The 15,093-nt window shown below is 37.5% G+C and overlaps 1 protein-coding gene across 3 annotated transcripts in view; it reads left to right on the plus strand.

Moving 5' to 3' along the window:
* Nucleotides 1-1,572: 1,572 nt before the first annotated feature.
* FBXL20 (F-box and leucine rich repeat protein 20) overlaps nucleotides 1,573-15,093 on the plus strand; it is a 91,605-nt gene continuing 78,084 nt past the window's right edge. Inside the window, exon 1 of one of the 3 annotated variants that reach the window (XM_045520756.2) lies at nucleotides 1,573-2,483. In XM_045520756.2, coding sequence (XP_045376712.1) covers nucleotides 2,436-2,483 — 48 coding nt within the window. In that variant the 5' untranslated portion in view covers nucleotides 1,573-2,435. The other 2 variants (XM_045520757.2, XM_010960486.2) reach the window with 2 other exon arrangements.

A 15,093-nucleotide genomic window follows, 5' to 3' on the forward strand; every position in this document is an offset into this window, starting at 1 on the left:
CTGGGAAGCTTTTTTCTCTCTTTCTGTCTTCATCCCAGATCAAAGAATCCCGAGTTAGGATCTGGATGAAGGATAAGCCCCTGAATTGTCGATGGGCACACCCCACACACTGACCCAGCATCTGAACTTGCTTAACAGGGAGCCGGGGCTAAACTGCTTCACCCTGCCTGAGAACCAGGGAGCACTGCATTTCTCCACAGGGTGGAGGAGAAGAGGCAGAATAAATCAAGCCTGGGACACCTCCCTCCTGTCTAGGTGTACTCATTCTCCTGTTTCAAAAGACGGCAAGGACATGAAGTCAACTTCTACCTATCTTCTGCTGCTGGTGTCTTATGTATTCTTAGTTTGACCTGATTCCTCTTCTGTCTTTTGGCTTCATGTTAGGGGTTCTTGGTGAAAATCTGCTCTGATGTACATGAAGATTCCAGGTTCAAAATCAGTGTCTTTCAAAAACAAGTATTTGGGGGGGGTGGGGGTGGGAATGAAGCAGAATATAATTGCCAAAACTAGACTTGAGGTTGGTGACTCTTGGAAAGATTTTCCTTAAGGCCTAGGTCTGAAAATTTAGTGCAGCACTATTATGAATTCTCAGAAGAAACCCTTCCAGGGAGCCAGTGAGTCATAGTATCCACGAGTCACTTAAAGCAGATGCCATTTTAGGAAACTCATTCACAATCTAGGCAATCTTAACTTTCTTTGACCCCCCCCCCTTTTTTTTCAATTCCTCTCCCCCCTTACTTCTACCCTTGAGTTAAGTTTTTTGAAGGGTTGGAAGTACGTAACATCTCAGAAGCAAGGTTGGGAAACATGCTCAGTTGTAAAAGCTGACCTTTAAATTTTGAGTTTTAAAAATGTACATCAGGAGCAGTTGGGGAGGGTCTTTTCTAAAAAATCTTTCAAATTTGATTTTCTGTGCGTATGGCCGTTCTGTAAATACTTTGGGGTTTTTCATTTTTTGAAAGTAGACAAATCTGTGGGATTTTTTTCCCAAAACATTACAAAGACCTGTTTATTTACATGCAAATAAATTTCTTTGATAAAAAGCAACATGCCTACGTGTAATAAATTTTTACCTTTGAATAATTTTCATTTACTCAGCTTTTTAAAAGTCCAATCAAAAAAATGTTTAACAAAAGTAAAAGTCTTCCCTGAGTATTCCTTGAATGAGTTAACTGGAAAGAATAGTTGAAATTAGGGAAACAGACCTGTGAAAGTTTCATTTGATTTATATGCTCAAGTTAGTTTTACTACCTTTTGCAGGCCTTAGTCTCCAAATTCATCAGCAGTTCTTTTTGGGAGAAAACTGCTTTTAGATAAGATGCAACTAAAGGCTGTTTTTATATGGATGAAGTGAAGCAATAACATTAAAAGTAAATGGGATAGGAGGAGACTAGAACATCTAGACCTGGGTTTGTGGGTTTGAGAATGAGTTTCTAAAGCTGGATTCCTTGCTTAGAAAGCCCTTTCTAGGATTAAAAAAATATTTAAAGTGCTTAAATAAGCCTTGCAGCTAAAATACGCCTATTTTTAAAGATCTCCAGCATCAGTTGCTCTCAAATAAGCTCATCTCTTAATCAGACATTCGTAACAATCCAGTCATTAAAAATGGTATGAATACAAACTCATTTGCTCTGGAATACAATTAGAACTGATCCAGGCAGAACTGCTGGAATTTATGATACAGTTTCTAATATTTTATCTTTGGGATATAATTCTTTGTCTCTCTTCTAAGGGTAAATTTATTCCTTAATTCTTGGAAATTAGATAATTTCGAGACTTTGTGGGCTGGAGTTGCTAAAGTATAACATGATAACAAAATGTAGCTTCTGTAGAAGGAGCCAGTCAGAATGAAAGTCTTAGTTTCCAATAAGCAAGCGCCCCCGCCTACTCGTTCAAACACGCTTGTTTCTCCCGCCAAAATGGCGTCAGGATCAGGTTCTCACCAACCAGGGCCCTGATTGGAGGGCGGGCAGGCACTAGAGCCCATTGGGTGCCAGCGGCGGTTGGGCGGCAGAGGGGTGGGGGAAGCCAAAGGCCTTCTGCCTCGCCTGCCCCCACCTCCACCAATGCGCGCCCCTCCCCCAGCTAAAGAAATGGTCGCCCAGCTCCAGCATTGCACCCCCTGACCCCCAAGGCGCGAGGTGCGGCCTCATTGCAATTTCCCGGAGCAGAGGGCAGCCTGTCCTCCTGATCCATGCACAGGGAGACCTACGCCGCGCAGTGGCCCCCCAGGCTCCCCTGCAACACCCGGTAATGCAATCCACGGGGGCGGGGGAGGCGGCGGCGGCAGCAACAGCAACACCAACAGCGGCGGCGGCGGCGGCGGCGGCGGCGGCGGCGGTGGCGGCGGCGGCGGCAGCGGCTACAGCATCAGCAGCAGCAGCGGCAGCAGCAGCAGTACTGCCCCATTCTAGACACAACCAGCGAGGAGGAAAATGGCTCCGAGCAGGGACCGCCTGCTGCACTTTGGGTTCAAGGCGACAGTGAGTGATAGGGGAAGGGAGCTGGGTGGCTGGGAAGGACATGTGTGCCAGCACAGGCTACCGGGGAAGCGACAAGACTTAAGAGGGCTAGGAGGACAAGACAGACAGTTGAAGTGCTTAGTGGGTTGTTGCGTGCTGTTTGCCAGCAGACGGGGGAAGAGGGGGCACGGGTGCTGTGTGCAGTTGTCCTTTCCTCTCTCACCAGGCGGCGAGCACGCGCGCACTCGCACCCGCCCCAAAGCCCCTCCCATACACGAATACACACAGACATATAGGCACTTCCCTGCCTCTCCTTTTCGCAGTGGTCTTGCCTGCCTTGGAGGCGAGAGCGGGCTCGCGCCGCTGCTACCGCCGCCGCGCTCCCGCTGCTCCCGGGTGGACAGTCTCCGTCTGCGCCCGGGAGTGGGGGAAGGGTGGTCCCGCGCCGCCGCCGCCGCCGCTGCCGCCGCCGCCGCCGCGCGCTCCTCCTCCTCCTCCCCCTCCCAGCGCCGTTCTGAGGCCCGGGCGGCTCTGCCCAATGAGGAGCGGCGTTGCTGGCAGGTGGGGAGTGTTTTTGTTTTGGGTTGAAGTTGAGGCTGAGGAGAGAGAAGATCTAGCGACGAGCAGTCGTCGCCGCCGTCGCGGGAGGCGGAGGAGGCCCCGCCGGAGTCGTGAGGTCTCCCTTCCCCGCCGACGGCCCTTGCCCGCTGCTCCTCGGCCTCCTCCCGGTGCCGGAACTCCCGGGCCTGTCCGGGGCTCCCAGTCTTTGCAAGCCGTAGCGCCCGGCCCCGGCCGCACCCGCCGGCCCCATGAGGAGGGACGTGAACGGAGTGACCAAGAGCAGGTTTGAGGTGTGAGCTTGGGGGAGGGGGTTGGTTAGGGCGGCATGAGGAAGGTGATTACAGCTCTTGTGCCCCGAAAAATTCGCTCCGCACTGAGCCTCCTCCCTTGCCGGGCACCGTCACCCACCGACCGCTGGGGCTGCCAGACTTCTCTCCCCTTTCTCGCGACCCGAAAGCCCAGTACAGCCGGGCTTCTTAGTCCTCCCGGCTGGTCGCCTCCTGCCCCTTCCACCAGCGGGCCCCGGCAGAGGATTAGCTCCGGCGCCCTAATTCCCCCTCCCCCTAGTATCATTCAGCTTTCCATTCTTTACACAACCCTTGGCTTGCCACCCTCCACCCAGCAGAAAAAGTATCACAGCTCCGATCGACGGAGGGAGCTTGCTTTTCTTGCTGCCACCTTCTTTGTGAAGCAAATGGGCAGTTATGGGCCAGGGAGTCTTTTCTCCGAGCTTGAGAGACCTTGGTTAAGCTAGGGAAGTGGGGGTGTATACTGAGACGATAGAGACGACCACGGGCTTTCGGTGCTGTGTTTGGTTTGGGTATTGTTCTGATACTTCCTCTTCTTTCCCGTTTGGTCTGTACTTTTGTAGCTCATTGTTTCTGGGAACTCTTAGATACGTACAGGCTTTGAGATTGGGACGAATGTCTGAGAGACATAAGGAAATCCATTCAAGTCTCTTTGTCTCTAAGAACTTTTATGCCTCTGGGCGAGAGAGGTTTATAGTAAAGGAATTAAGGAATGGATGAGGAAATAAACATTTGAACGTGTCTTTAGAGAGTATAATCTCTGTCGAGAAGTGATTCCTTTGGAAAGTGAAATATTGTTAACTGCAGATGAATTACAGTAGTATAGTAATATACAGGAAGGTTAATTAAGGGGATAAGAGAGAGAAAAACTTCTTCAACAAGAAGCGTAAACGTTATCTGGCCTTTTTGCGCAGAGAATCAGGCTGACCTGGGATCACTCACAGCTCAGTGTACATCTCACTTGGTATTTTTCTTCATTTCCATTTGAAGGATGAAATTGTAAGACGAAAGTTTCAGGAAACTTGCCAAGTAGGTGCAGAGGGTGAAATTGTTACCTAAGGGCCTTCAATTTAGTCTATTCTTTGATTTCTTTTTACGCTTATGGGAAAAGTATTTTAATTTACCCACAAAGATCAAGACAGGAAGTGTTGGGTGGAGTTTAAATTCAGAGCTACAGTGTTACTGTTGCAGGAGAAAATCAAGGAATTGGTCTCCTTAGAGTTTCAGTGGGAAGAAAGTATTATATTAGGTATGTTTTGGTGTCTACTTTAATAGAACTTTTATGTTGCCCTAATGTAGAGAGACCCAATACACTTAATTTATGATGGTTTCATATTCAGTTCTACTGTAAAAGTCCAGACTGTCATTAAAATTACTGAATAAACATTTACTGAATAGGAATCTTCAAAGGGAAACCAAATACTGAAGGTTTGAGTGGAGGATAGCCTTCTGCCATTGCAGTCAGCTTTTTATCATTTTTCTATTTACTTTCAGGTTGTGTGAGTAATTGTTGGAAAGAGTTTTTTGTAGTATGTGCTTTAAAGTTGCATTTCTATATCCCACTTTTATAATTATTTTACATTTTTATCTGTGTGGGTGGTACTAAAATAATAAGATAATTTATTGCTTTATTCAACATGTCTGTTTACCTTGATTGGTATATAACTGGCAGCTAAAGTTTTCTTAAGGTGTCTGAGAAGATGAAAAAGAATGAGGGAGGAAGAACCCCTCCTTCTGCAGTGTTCTTGATTATAGTGTTTATTTATAAACAGAAAGACTTTTACTATGATGTGAAGTGTTCCTGCTGGAATACAAATGAGAAGGGGCTGAAATGATATTTTTAATGAGTTTCATTATCTGAGTATTTTTTAAAATCATTTACCTCTTAATAACCTAATTTACAGGTAGTAAAACAATAAACTATTTGGTTTCTTATGAAGTAATAAACTTACTGCTAATTCATTGAAAACATTTAAAATATTTATTTTCAATGGATAAAAGTTGTAGATAAGATAAATCTGAAACATTTACATCACATTTTTTTAAATCTCAAAATTACAGAAGGCTTTTTAAAGGACTGATAATTTTATGATTGTAAGGAGATAGTTCTGAGAATTTTTGTGAGTGCAGGAAAGTTCTATAACAAATATGTAACAACTAATTTCAGATTAGTTATGGTTAATACAAAAAGTGAGAGGTTTTCTTTTTCTTAGCCACATTTGTTTTCTGGGGAAAGATAACAAGCTTTTTTTTTATTTGACTCATTAAAATCTTTTTATAGGGAATATTCTGTGTATTACACCTTTGGATGTTGTAACTAGAGGCCACACACTTTAAATTTCACACTCAGGTAGAACTGTAGGAAAAAAAATTTTTTTAGGTTAAAATCTAGGGGGAAGAGTACCTGTTAGCCAGCTCTGTAGCATCCTGTAGAATAGCCAAGTAGATGACTGTTGGAGAAAAGAGTTAAAAAAAGATAGAGAAGTGTGAAAATTACTGTTGTTCTTTGCTTTTTTCTTCACTTTGGCATACAATCTATACAGTAATAACCCTCGTAAGTTAAGATAACGTGCACTGGATTGTTTTAGTCTTCTAATTGAAATTCACCATTCAAATATTTTTTATTTTATTACTTGTAGTACACTTTGTTTTGTGGCAAATTTTGATATTTTCCTTTCAATTAAATAGTGATTATTAAATGTGTCCTGTATGCCAGGCACACTGAACTAGATGTTTTACCTCAATTACTTCTAATTCTCATAACTCTGTTTTTAGGAAAGCTAGGGCCTGAGAAGTATTCAAGTTGCACAGCTAGTATGTGGGGGAGGCAAGATTCCAATCTGCATTTTTTTTTCCTCCACTCTATCATTCTGCTCTGTTTGAAGCATAATATAGCATAAAAGCCCATGAAATGTATGGAAAAAGCTTTCCTAAAGTTCTTTATCCAGTGTATTTAATTCATCTTTGCTACCAAGGGAATGGAGCTATCCTTCATTTTAAGTACTGTTAACCAGTGCTATCTTAACATAGTGAAACTAATGACAGACACATGTAAATATCTAGGCTAGACTTTGAATCCAAGTTTAGATTTTATTTTCAGTTAAGCCTCTCCACTTTGCCATACTCTTAGTAGCTCTGTTATAAGAATTTAGTACTATTGGTGGAAAAAAAATCTGTCTTATTTGGGTTTATTAAAATGCATAACTTTTAAAAAAAAAGGTTACAGTGGTAACATTAACTGACATTCACATATTGTTTTACAGTTTAATCAGTGCCTGGAGATGTTAAGACTCACATAGCTAGGAAGTGTGATAAGTTCCAATTTGAGTATTTTGAATCCCTGCTTATTATTGTTTCTCATTATACCACACTGCTGCTCTAATAAATCTGTAATATTACAGTTTGTATGGTTAGGTTGTAATATTTCTTTGCCTGCTTTATTTTATTGATTCAATATGTCCAAAAATAAGAGAAATCATAAAATGTTTTATGGCAGAAAGAACATATTGCATTGGGAGTTAAGAGAACTGGATATTAGTTAATTGTTTTTTTAATTGAACTATAGTGTTGTGTCAGTTTCTTGTGTATAGCATAATGTTTCAGTCATATATATATATATTCCTTTTCATATTCTTTTTCATTGTAGGTTACTACAAGCTATTATATATAGTTCCAGGTGCTATGCAGTAGGGACTTGTGTATCTATTTCGTATATTCTAGTTTGTATCTGCTAATCCCAAATTCCATTAGGAGTTAATTTTGATTTTTGCCACCAACTAGCTATTACTTTGTTCACCTCTTTTCTCTTTTCTGATTTGGTCATTTTCCTCCTCTGCAGGACGGGAGTTAATCAGTTATTAAGGTTCTTTTTGTTCCAGAATCCTATGAATCTGTAATTTTTCAATAAAAGCAGAGGACCATATTTCCTTGGCTATTTCTTCTGAAACAGCCACCTGAATATTTTGTTAAAGTTTGTAGACTCAGTCGCACAGTACAGTTTAGACTGCAGTAATGAACCTTTTTCTCCCTTAAGCTTTTATCTTCTAATCTGAAGAACATTCTGCATAGTAAATAACCGTATTTTCTAAGTTGGTGCATGTGGAAATGTTATATATATTTTAAGTGGGTGAGAATCATTTCACTACTTGAAAGGCCTTCCAGTTAGAAAAGGTACTAGTAAAACTAAAGAATTTTGTTTTTAACACTTCAGAGATTGGTTTGAAGGCAAATATCTGATATTACTATAGAAAATCCAAATTAGAGGTATAGGGTTTTTAGGCTAGTTTAGTCTGTCCTTGATGAATAGTGTTACTGATTTTTTTTATTGTATAATCCAGGTCCTTTTGAAGCACAGTACATTACATCATGTTCTTACATTGTAGTCATTCATTATTTAAAAATCAACATATGTTTGTGTCTTGCTACAGTCTACATAAGACAAACCATTGTGTATTGAAAATTATGCTCTCCATTAACTCTTTAAAATTTTTCAGCTTGGCAGAAACTTTACAAAATGTATTCTTAATATTTAAGTCCTACATTCTTAGATGTAATCTATTTCTACATTGAAAATTTTCATTTATTTAATCAGTATTTCTGTTGTAAGTATCCACACTTTTTTTCTTTTTTTTTCTTTTTTTCTTATTTTTTCTTTAAGTATCCACTTTTAAAGTCTTATATCCTCATGTTCTAGGTCATTAGTCGGTTTTAGCTGTTACTGTCAGTGTTTTTAATATTAATTTTTAAAATCCTTCTACTTTCATCCCCAGAGTTGTCCTTTTCAAATCTTGGTCTCATTTTTCTTGCAAATTAATGAGTACTTTTGTTATTCCTAGCCCTTAGATTACTGTTTCCCAACTGGTGACAGATTGGAAGCTAAATTAAAAATTTCAGTAATCTAACTAGTACTGTGGTTTTGGAAGGGTATTTTTAGATGTTCAAAATAAAATATTCCGTTACATCAGGACAATCCGGGGGGGAGCGGGGGAAGAAGAAAGAATGCCCCTAAACTGACCAAATTTAGCTGCTTGTGCATAGTTTTCTTTATACTGTTTTCCTATTTGATATCCCAGACTTGGTGAATTCTTATATGAGACCCCCATCCAAAAATTGCCTCAGAAAAATGAAGGCATCCAATAGTGGTTTCATAGTTTTATGTCTTAATGCACTTGAATCTATTTGATAAAAGATTTTAACATAATAGCAACTAACAATAGGTGGTGGTATTGAACTATGCAGCAATATTTGTGTTTGATTCATGTTGCTTAATTACATAACTTTAAAAAGAAAGATAAGTATTCGTGCCTAATAAATCCAAAACAAATTTGCGTTTGCTTTTGAAGACTATTTCTGTTTAAAAGAATGGCTTTGCTGGGTAGTTATTTTCAGCACATATCAAATAACTATTTAGCAGGCATGTGATTTATAGCTATAGGTAAGTAACCTCTTTATTCCTTAATCATATTTCCTCCAATTAGATTTTATGATATTCTGTTGGCTTTAATAAGCCTCATGTCTGACAGTTATAATCAGGTGGAAATGTAACTAATCCACTTTTGCTGTTTTTTAAGTTGCTAAGAGGTAAAAGTTACCTATTAAATGATGGTAGACAAGGATTTAGTCAGTTATGAAACAGATATTGGCAATGTTTTCTGTCATCTTTGTCCTTGATCCCAGGAATTTCTAGTAAAAACTAAAAAAGGGAAATAGAACACTGTGAAAGTAAATAGTAAATTGATCTTATGCATTACTTTGGTGCTAAGACAGAAATCATATCTAATTACATGGAGGTGAAGGTTGGCAGTATATCTATTGCCTGCCCAATTTTACATAATCAGATGTACCAGCAATTATGTTATTTGTTGGTGTGTGTAACTTTCTGATCAATTGGAGGATGCAGACAGATACAATTTCATAATCATTTAAAAGTGAAAAATGGTAAAGCATTCTCAGTTTTACTCATAATTTGGAATAATAAGAATATGCCATAGGTATAGATAGCTATTCTGGGTGCTTTGAGTTTGCTTTACTATGTGCAGAGTGAGGGAATTTATGTGGCAGGAAGGACAGGCAAAAAGAAAGCAGTAAAATTTCTAGTTTAAGACAGGTTTTTAAATGTAGCGTATGCTTATGGCGTCCTTGGTTGACAGGTTAGGCCCAGAGAAGGACATTGACAATTCCCTGAATGCTGAACTGCAGTTACCAACAAAGAGCCAGATTTGGGGGGTTTTTTGTTTTCTTTTTTCCTTTTTCAAGGCGGGTAGGGGAAAGAAAATAAAAGGGATCTACAGTTCCCTGCAAATTAATGTTTTAATGTTAACTATAAATCTTATTTTTTGAGCCAGATCATTTATATATTTATTTTTTACTTTTTTGGGAATGGGTAATTACGTTTATCTATGTAATTTTTTTTTTAATGGAGGTACTGGGGATTGAACTCAGGACCTCATGCATGCTAAGCACCTGGTTTACCACTTGAGCTATACCCTCCCCCCTATATGTTTTAATGTTCTAATTTTAAAATTAATTTGAGTAGGAGAGAATGAAAACATTAAGGTGATGTCTCTAGGATTTTACAGGGGGAAATAGTTTCTGAACTATGAAATAAGTACATGTATATGTATTTTATGTGTATGTGTGTATACACACTGGTATCTATGTGACCTTGGGTATGTGGCTTTTCTGGACCTCCGTTTTCTCAACTCTAAGGTTCCTTCTAGCATGGAAATTCTATGATTCTCTGTAAATAAATCCCCCAACTTGCTGTAGATTAGAGATTAAACATTTAATTTATGGTCGATACTCTTACATTTCTTTGCTTATAAGTATTAGTAAACACAAAACATTTAGCTTTTGTGACCTTAACCTACATTCTGTTTTGGACTCCTGCTTGTTTTTGCCTTGAATTTTGATAAAAATTGGGGCAGGCACTGGAAGAAGAAAAAAACAAAAACTATGGTATATTTGTATACCATATGTACATGTATACCATATGTACATGTATATGTGTATACAAATACGCTATGTCTGTCCAAATGACCTTTGCAAAGGGAGTGTGGAATGAATATGATTGTGTGATATCTTGGAGTTTAGTGTGCTATGATTTCAATATCCTAGGATTTATGGAATTTATATATTTATGTATAGAATCTATTTAAGAGCATCAGCTTGGAAGTCTGAATTGAACCCTGGCTTTACCACTTACCATCTGTGTGACCCTAGACATGTAATTTAATCTCTCTGAGTCTCAAATTTTCAGTATCTAAAAAATGGGTATAAATGTATTGTACCAGATTGTGAAGATTAAATTCTATGATGGTTTTTGTACCATCGAGCAAATGGTGTATCATACAGTAAGTGTTCAATAACTGATGCCTATTATTATATTTGTTGAGTGGAGGTGTTTTTAAATAGACTTTTTGTAAATCATTGTTTTAAATGCTTTAAAGGAATTTACTATTTAAAGGAAAAATTCTATTATAAAGGAGAGAATATAACTAATTATCTCTTTTCATCTGATTCAGTTTTATATATTGGGTTTATTAAACAAGAAACCTATGAATTTTAATCAGTGTAACTGAGCAGTAATAATTTAATAGTCTTTCAATCTGGAGTTTATTCTGCAACCATTATTATATTCATTGTTAGGCAAATGTGGATAAATGTCTCCTAAAATGGGAATCTGGCACCAAATTGTAAGTTGACATTTAAAACACTAGATCAGTCAGCTTTTACCCCGGAAACTGGTCATTCTTCCTTCTCTGATTTGTGGGGAAAAAGCTATGGCGTGACTGAACATGCACAAGTAAATAGAGTGCATTTATTTTTGAAAAAGAGCACCACACTGCTAAATATCCTTTCCCCAGACTCATCATTATCAGATTTTAAGAAAACTATATACATCTCCTTCATGTAAGGACACTCATGTTGCAAAAATCACATCATAACTTATTTCTGTAATCCATTTGTAGGAAAGAAACTTGATATATTTTGGTAGTCTCCTCTGATAAGTTAAAGCATTTATTTAATACTGTAACATTTCTAACATATTATGAATGGTAACTTCAGGAAGGTAAGGGACTTAATACTCAGTATTCTTAGTCACAGCTGACTGGAGTTACACAAAAGCAGCTTCCCAAATCTAGATCTACACAACAACAAAAAATGCAGTTTTACTGAGGTCAACACATTCCTTAAGAAAGAATAATTGTATTTAGATTATATGCCTGAAAAGGTGGATTATAGGCCCTAAATGACATAAATTTCATCTGAGCTCATCAGTTTCTGGTCCAGAGAGAGAAGTTTGGCTTAAATATAGGAATCAAGATCTCAGGGGACCTAATGTTGGTGCAGCTGTGAACACACACTGAACACTGGGGAAAACCACTTCTCTTTGTACATCTCTAAAATAAGATTTCCAATATCTGTTTCCCTATCTTAGTACAAACTGAATTAATGGTAGTTAAAGATTAAACCTAATATAGTGTTGTATGCTAATTACACCTCAATAAAAATCAAACAGATTAAACCTAGAACTCTTAACTTTTTAATAGTTCTCCCTGAGTTAAATGAACATCATTAAGGAGGAATAAATGAAACTAAATTTCATTTATGACAACTGAATTCCATACTAGATAAGAAGTAACAACCTGAATGGCTAATCAGAATTGCCAGTGAAGTTGTTTGTGCAATACTAATCCCTTGAAACACTGGGATAAGGGATGCAAAGGTAACTGGTATTTGCAACCTGAACTCCATGGGGAAATAGATTTACATACCATGAATTTGACAGCATAAAAACCAATACCTCTTCTTAAGTTTCTGTCCTATCTTAGTAGTTTTAGCCCTAGAAACAAGAGCAATATCTAATGTACAGCACCTGAAATAAAGTTACTTTACAGTTTGTACATTTTACATGATCAAATACATTTAATTTCGCTCATGAAACCGCCTCATCACACTAGATAGCCTTTCAAACTATCAAGAACAAAATGTGTCTGGGAACTCAGCAAAGCTTATCTGACCTTGTCTAGGGCTCCAAAAATCTCTGTATAGAAAACCAGGACATGCTATTGGTAGGAGTTCCTTACCTATCTGTTTAGATTTTATTAAGCACCAACTATAGATCAGATACTGATACTATTAAGGTATAAAGCCACTCCAAAACATTGTCTCTGCCTCAGGGAGTGTGTAGCCTGGTTAAGAAGAAAGCTGCATGAGAAAAATAATTTAGTAGGTTCTGATAAATGTAGTGATAGATGTATGGGAGAGAAGTAAGAACCAGTTTCATGAAAAGCATTTGTAATTTCTGTGATCCTCATATGAGATGCATTACATTTTATTTAGTGTTATTGAAAGAAAACAAATTCCATTGACCCTGGTGTTTTTGTTTTTATATTATTTAATGATTTTTAATTTTGGTTGGTGGGGGGAGGTAATTAGATTTATTTATTTTTAGAGGAGGTACTGGGGATTGAACCCAGGACCTTGTGCATGCTAAGCATGTGCTTTACAACTTGAGCTGTACCCCACCCTGCTTTTAAAAAAATGTTAACATTATACTGTCAGGTGTAAGAATTTATTTTTTAAAAGTACAAGTATAAATTACTTATTATTTCTCTGTGTATTCTCTCCATGTCTACCAGGAACTACTCAGGGAAAAGATAAGCATGTTTTCATCAATAATTTCTTTGGTTTTACTGATACATCCATAGGGAAACAAAATAGGACTACAAATGATGAAACGAATCAGAGTAACTGCTCCTGTCTAAAGCTAGACATTCCTCAGAGATTTAAACAGAAATTAAACAAGGTTAGAAAAAAAGTAACAGGAAAGTAACACTTTTACCAGTAGTTCCAGGAATTCATTATGTAGTGTGTAGTTATACACATATTGTTCCATTTTTTTAAAAGCAAATAATAAGTTTGTTAAGGAATTTATGAATGACTGAATAATGCTGACCCTTACATATATGTAGAGCATCTGGCAAACCTCTCTTCAGTAAGACATATTTTGAACTATCTCAACTAATAAATTAATGTAGTGTTTTACACATTAAAGAGGATGTTCCCATTTATAATTTCATTTGAACTTTAAAAATCTTTTATGTTAGATAGAGGATATTTCTCTGCTGTTTTATAGATGAGCAGATGCTCTGAAAAGCTGTTATTTTTCCATTATTAAATAGCTAAGTATAAAAACCAGAACTTTAATCCATTGACTTGAAGTCTGTTATACTTGCCTCTAGGGTATGCTGACTGAGATTGAGTTGTTTTTAACAATTTACCCATTGTTCTTCTTTTGATCCTTAGCAGGCATTTACAAGATACTTGGTTGAGACTGACACGTGAGTTGGTGGCCATGGAATTGAGCAAAGTTAATTTTGTGGGGACTGCAAAGTAAGGCATTGAACCTGTACTTTGGCTTATTAGCCATATTTACTAGCCAACTAAAGTAACTCTTAAAAAACCATGAACAAATATTCTATATAAACCATACCAGGTAGCAAATTCCTTTCAGATACCTGTGTAATAAATTACAGTTGTGACAAAAGCTAGTAGTATATCATTCATGTATTAAGTAATATTGATCTGATTACCTTCTTTACTATAATTCTTCCTCATGAAGACTAAGAGTGAGTTATATAATAAGTATTTGTAGAACCTTGAATATAAGTTTATAAGGCTTCATATTCAGCCTCTTTGCAAGTTTTGTTCTTAGGCTTGATATATAAAGCCTGGGCAGCATTTTACTCAATTTCACACAATACATTATTCTTTAATAATAAGAAAAGGTAGTAATATACTATATATTGAAATAATTTAAACACTCTAGAAGATGGTAATATTGTTTCTTGATATTCTATATATAATATATATAAGAAAGGTAGTAGTACACTGTTGTTGAGTGAAAAATAATAAAAATTTAGGATATAGCATTTTATTAATAAACATATTTAAAAATCCAACAATCAAGTAGGTTTAGTAGAATCAAAAAAAATTTTAATATCAGAAGGAATACCAAGAAACAGTATTACCATCTTCTAGAGTGTTGAAATTATTTCAACACTGTGAAATTTGCATTAAAAATGATCCTATAAATAAAAAAAAAGAAAGAGGGTTTTGAAGTTATGGCCGAGATCTATTGACCCTACTAACAGCCATCAAGTATATATTCAAAAGAAATGTGTAATTAACTCATTACATTACCTTTTTAGTCTTGACAATACTACATACCTACCTAGGCTCCAGTTTAGTCCTGTGCTTTACATGTTCTGGCTGTTGTCAGGTGGTTGGAGTTTTGTCAGTATTTCCAGTAACAGTACTGTTTTGGAGATGAATTAAAATGAGAATGAAAAACCACAGGATTCAATTCAGCATTAGACTGGGAACCAGGGGAGAATATATGTGCTCCCTGTTTTAATTGGAAACAAAGTTTTTCTTCTGTGGAATTAGGCCTGGATACACATTCAGTTTGAAGGTTCATAGCCTGCCAAATAGTATTTGTAGGTAGTTGTTATGTTTATTGGCAGTGGTAGTCTTAAAAAGGAAATGATCAGCTTGAAGTCTAAGTAAAACTTAACCAAGAACTAGGTAAGTACACTTTTGTGTAACTTTTATTTGCTGTGGCTAAGTTGGACTATGGCTGATTAAATGGTATGCAATCTCTGAGGTGTACCATTGTTTTAGCCAAAGTTAGCTTTAGCATCAACCTCTTTGACTGTCTTGAAGTAGCTTCAGGTCCCTCAGTTTAGTGTGTTTCA

This window comes from Camelus bactrianus, chromosome 16, assembly GCF_048773025.1.
Source record: "Camelus bactrianus isolate YW-2024 breed Bactrian camel chromosome 16, ASM4877302v1, whole genome shotgun sequence".
In the NCBI taxonomy this organism is placed as follows: Eukaryota; Metazoa; Chordata; class Mammalia; order Artiodactyla; family Camelidae; genus Camelus; species Camelus bactrianus.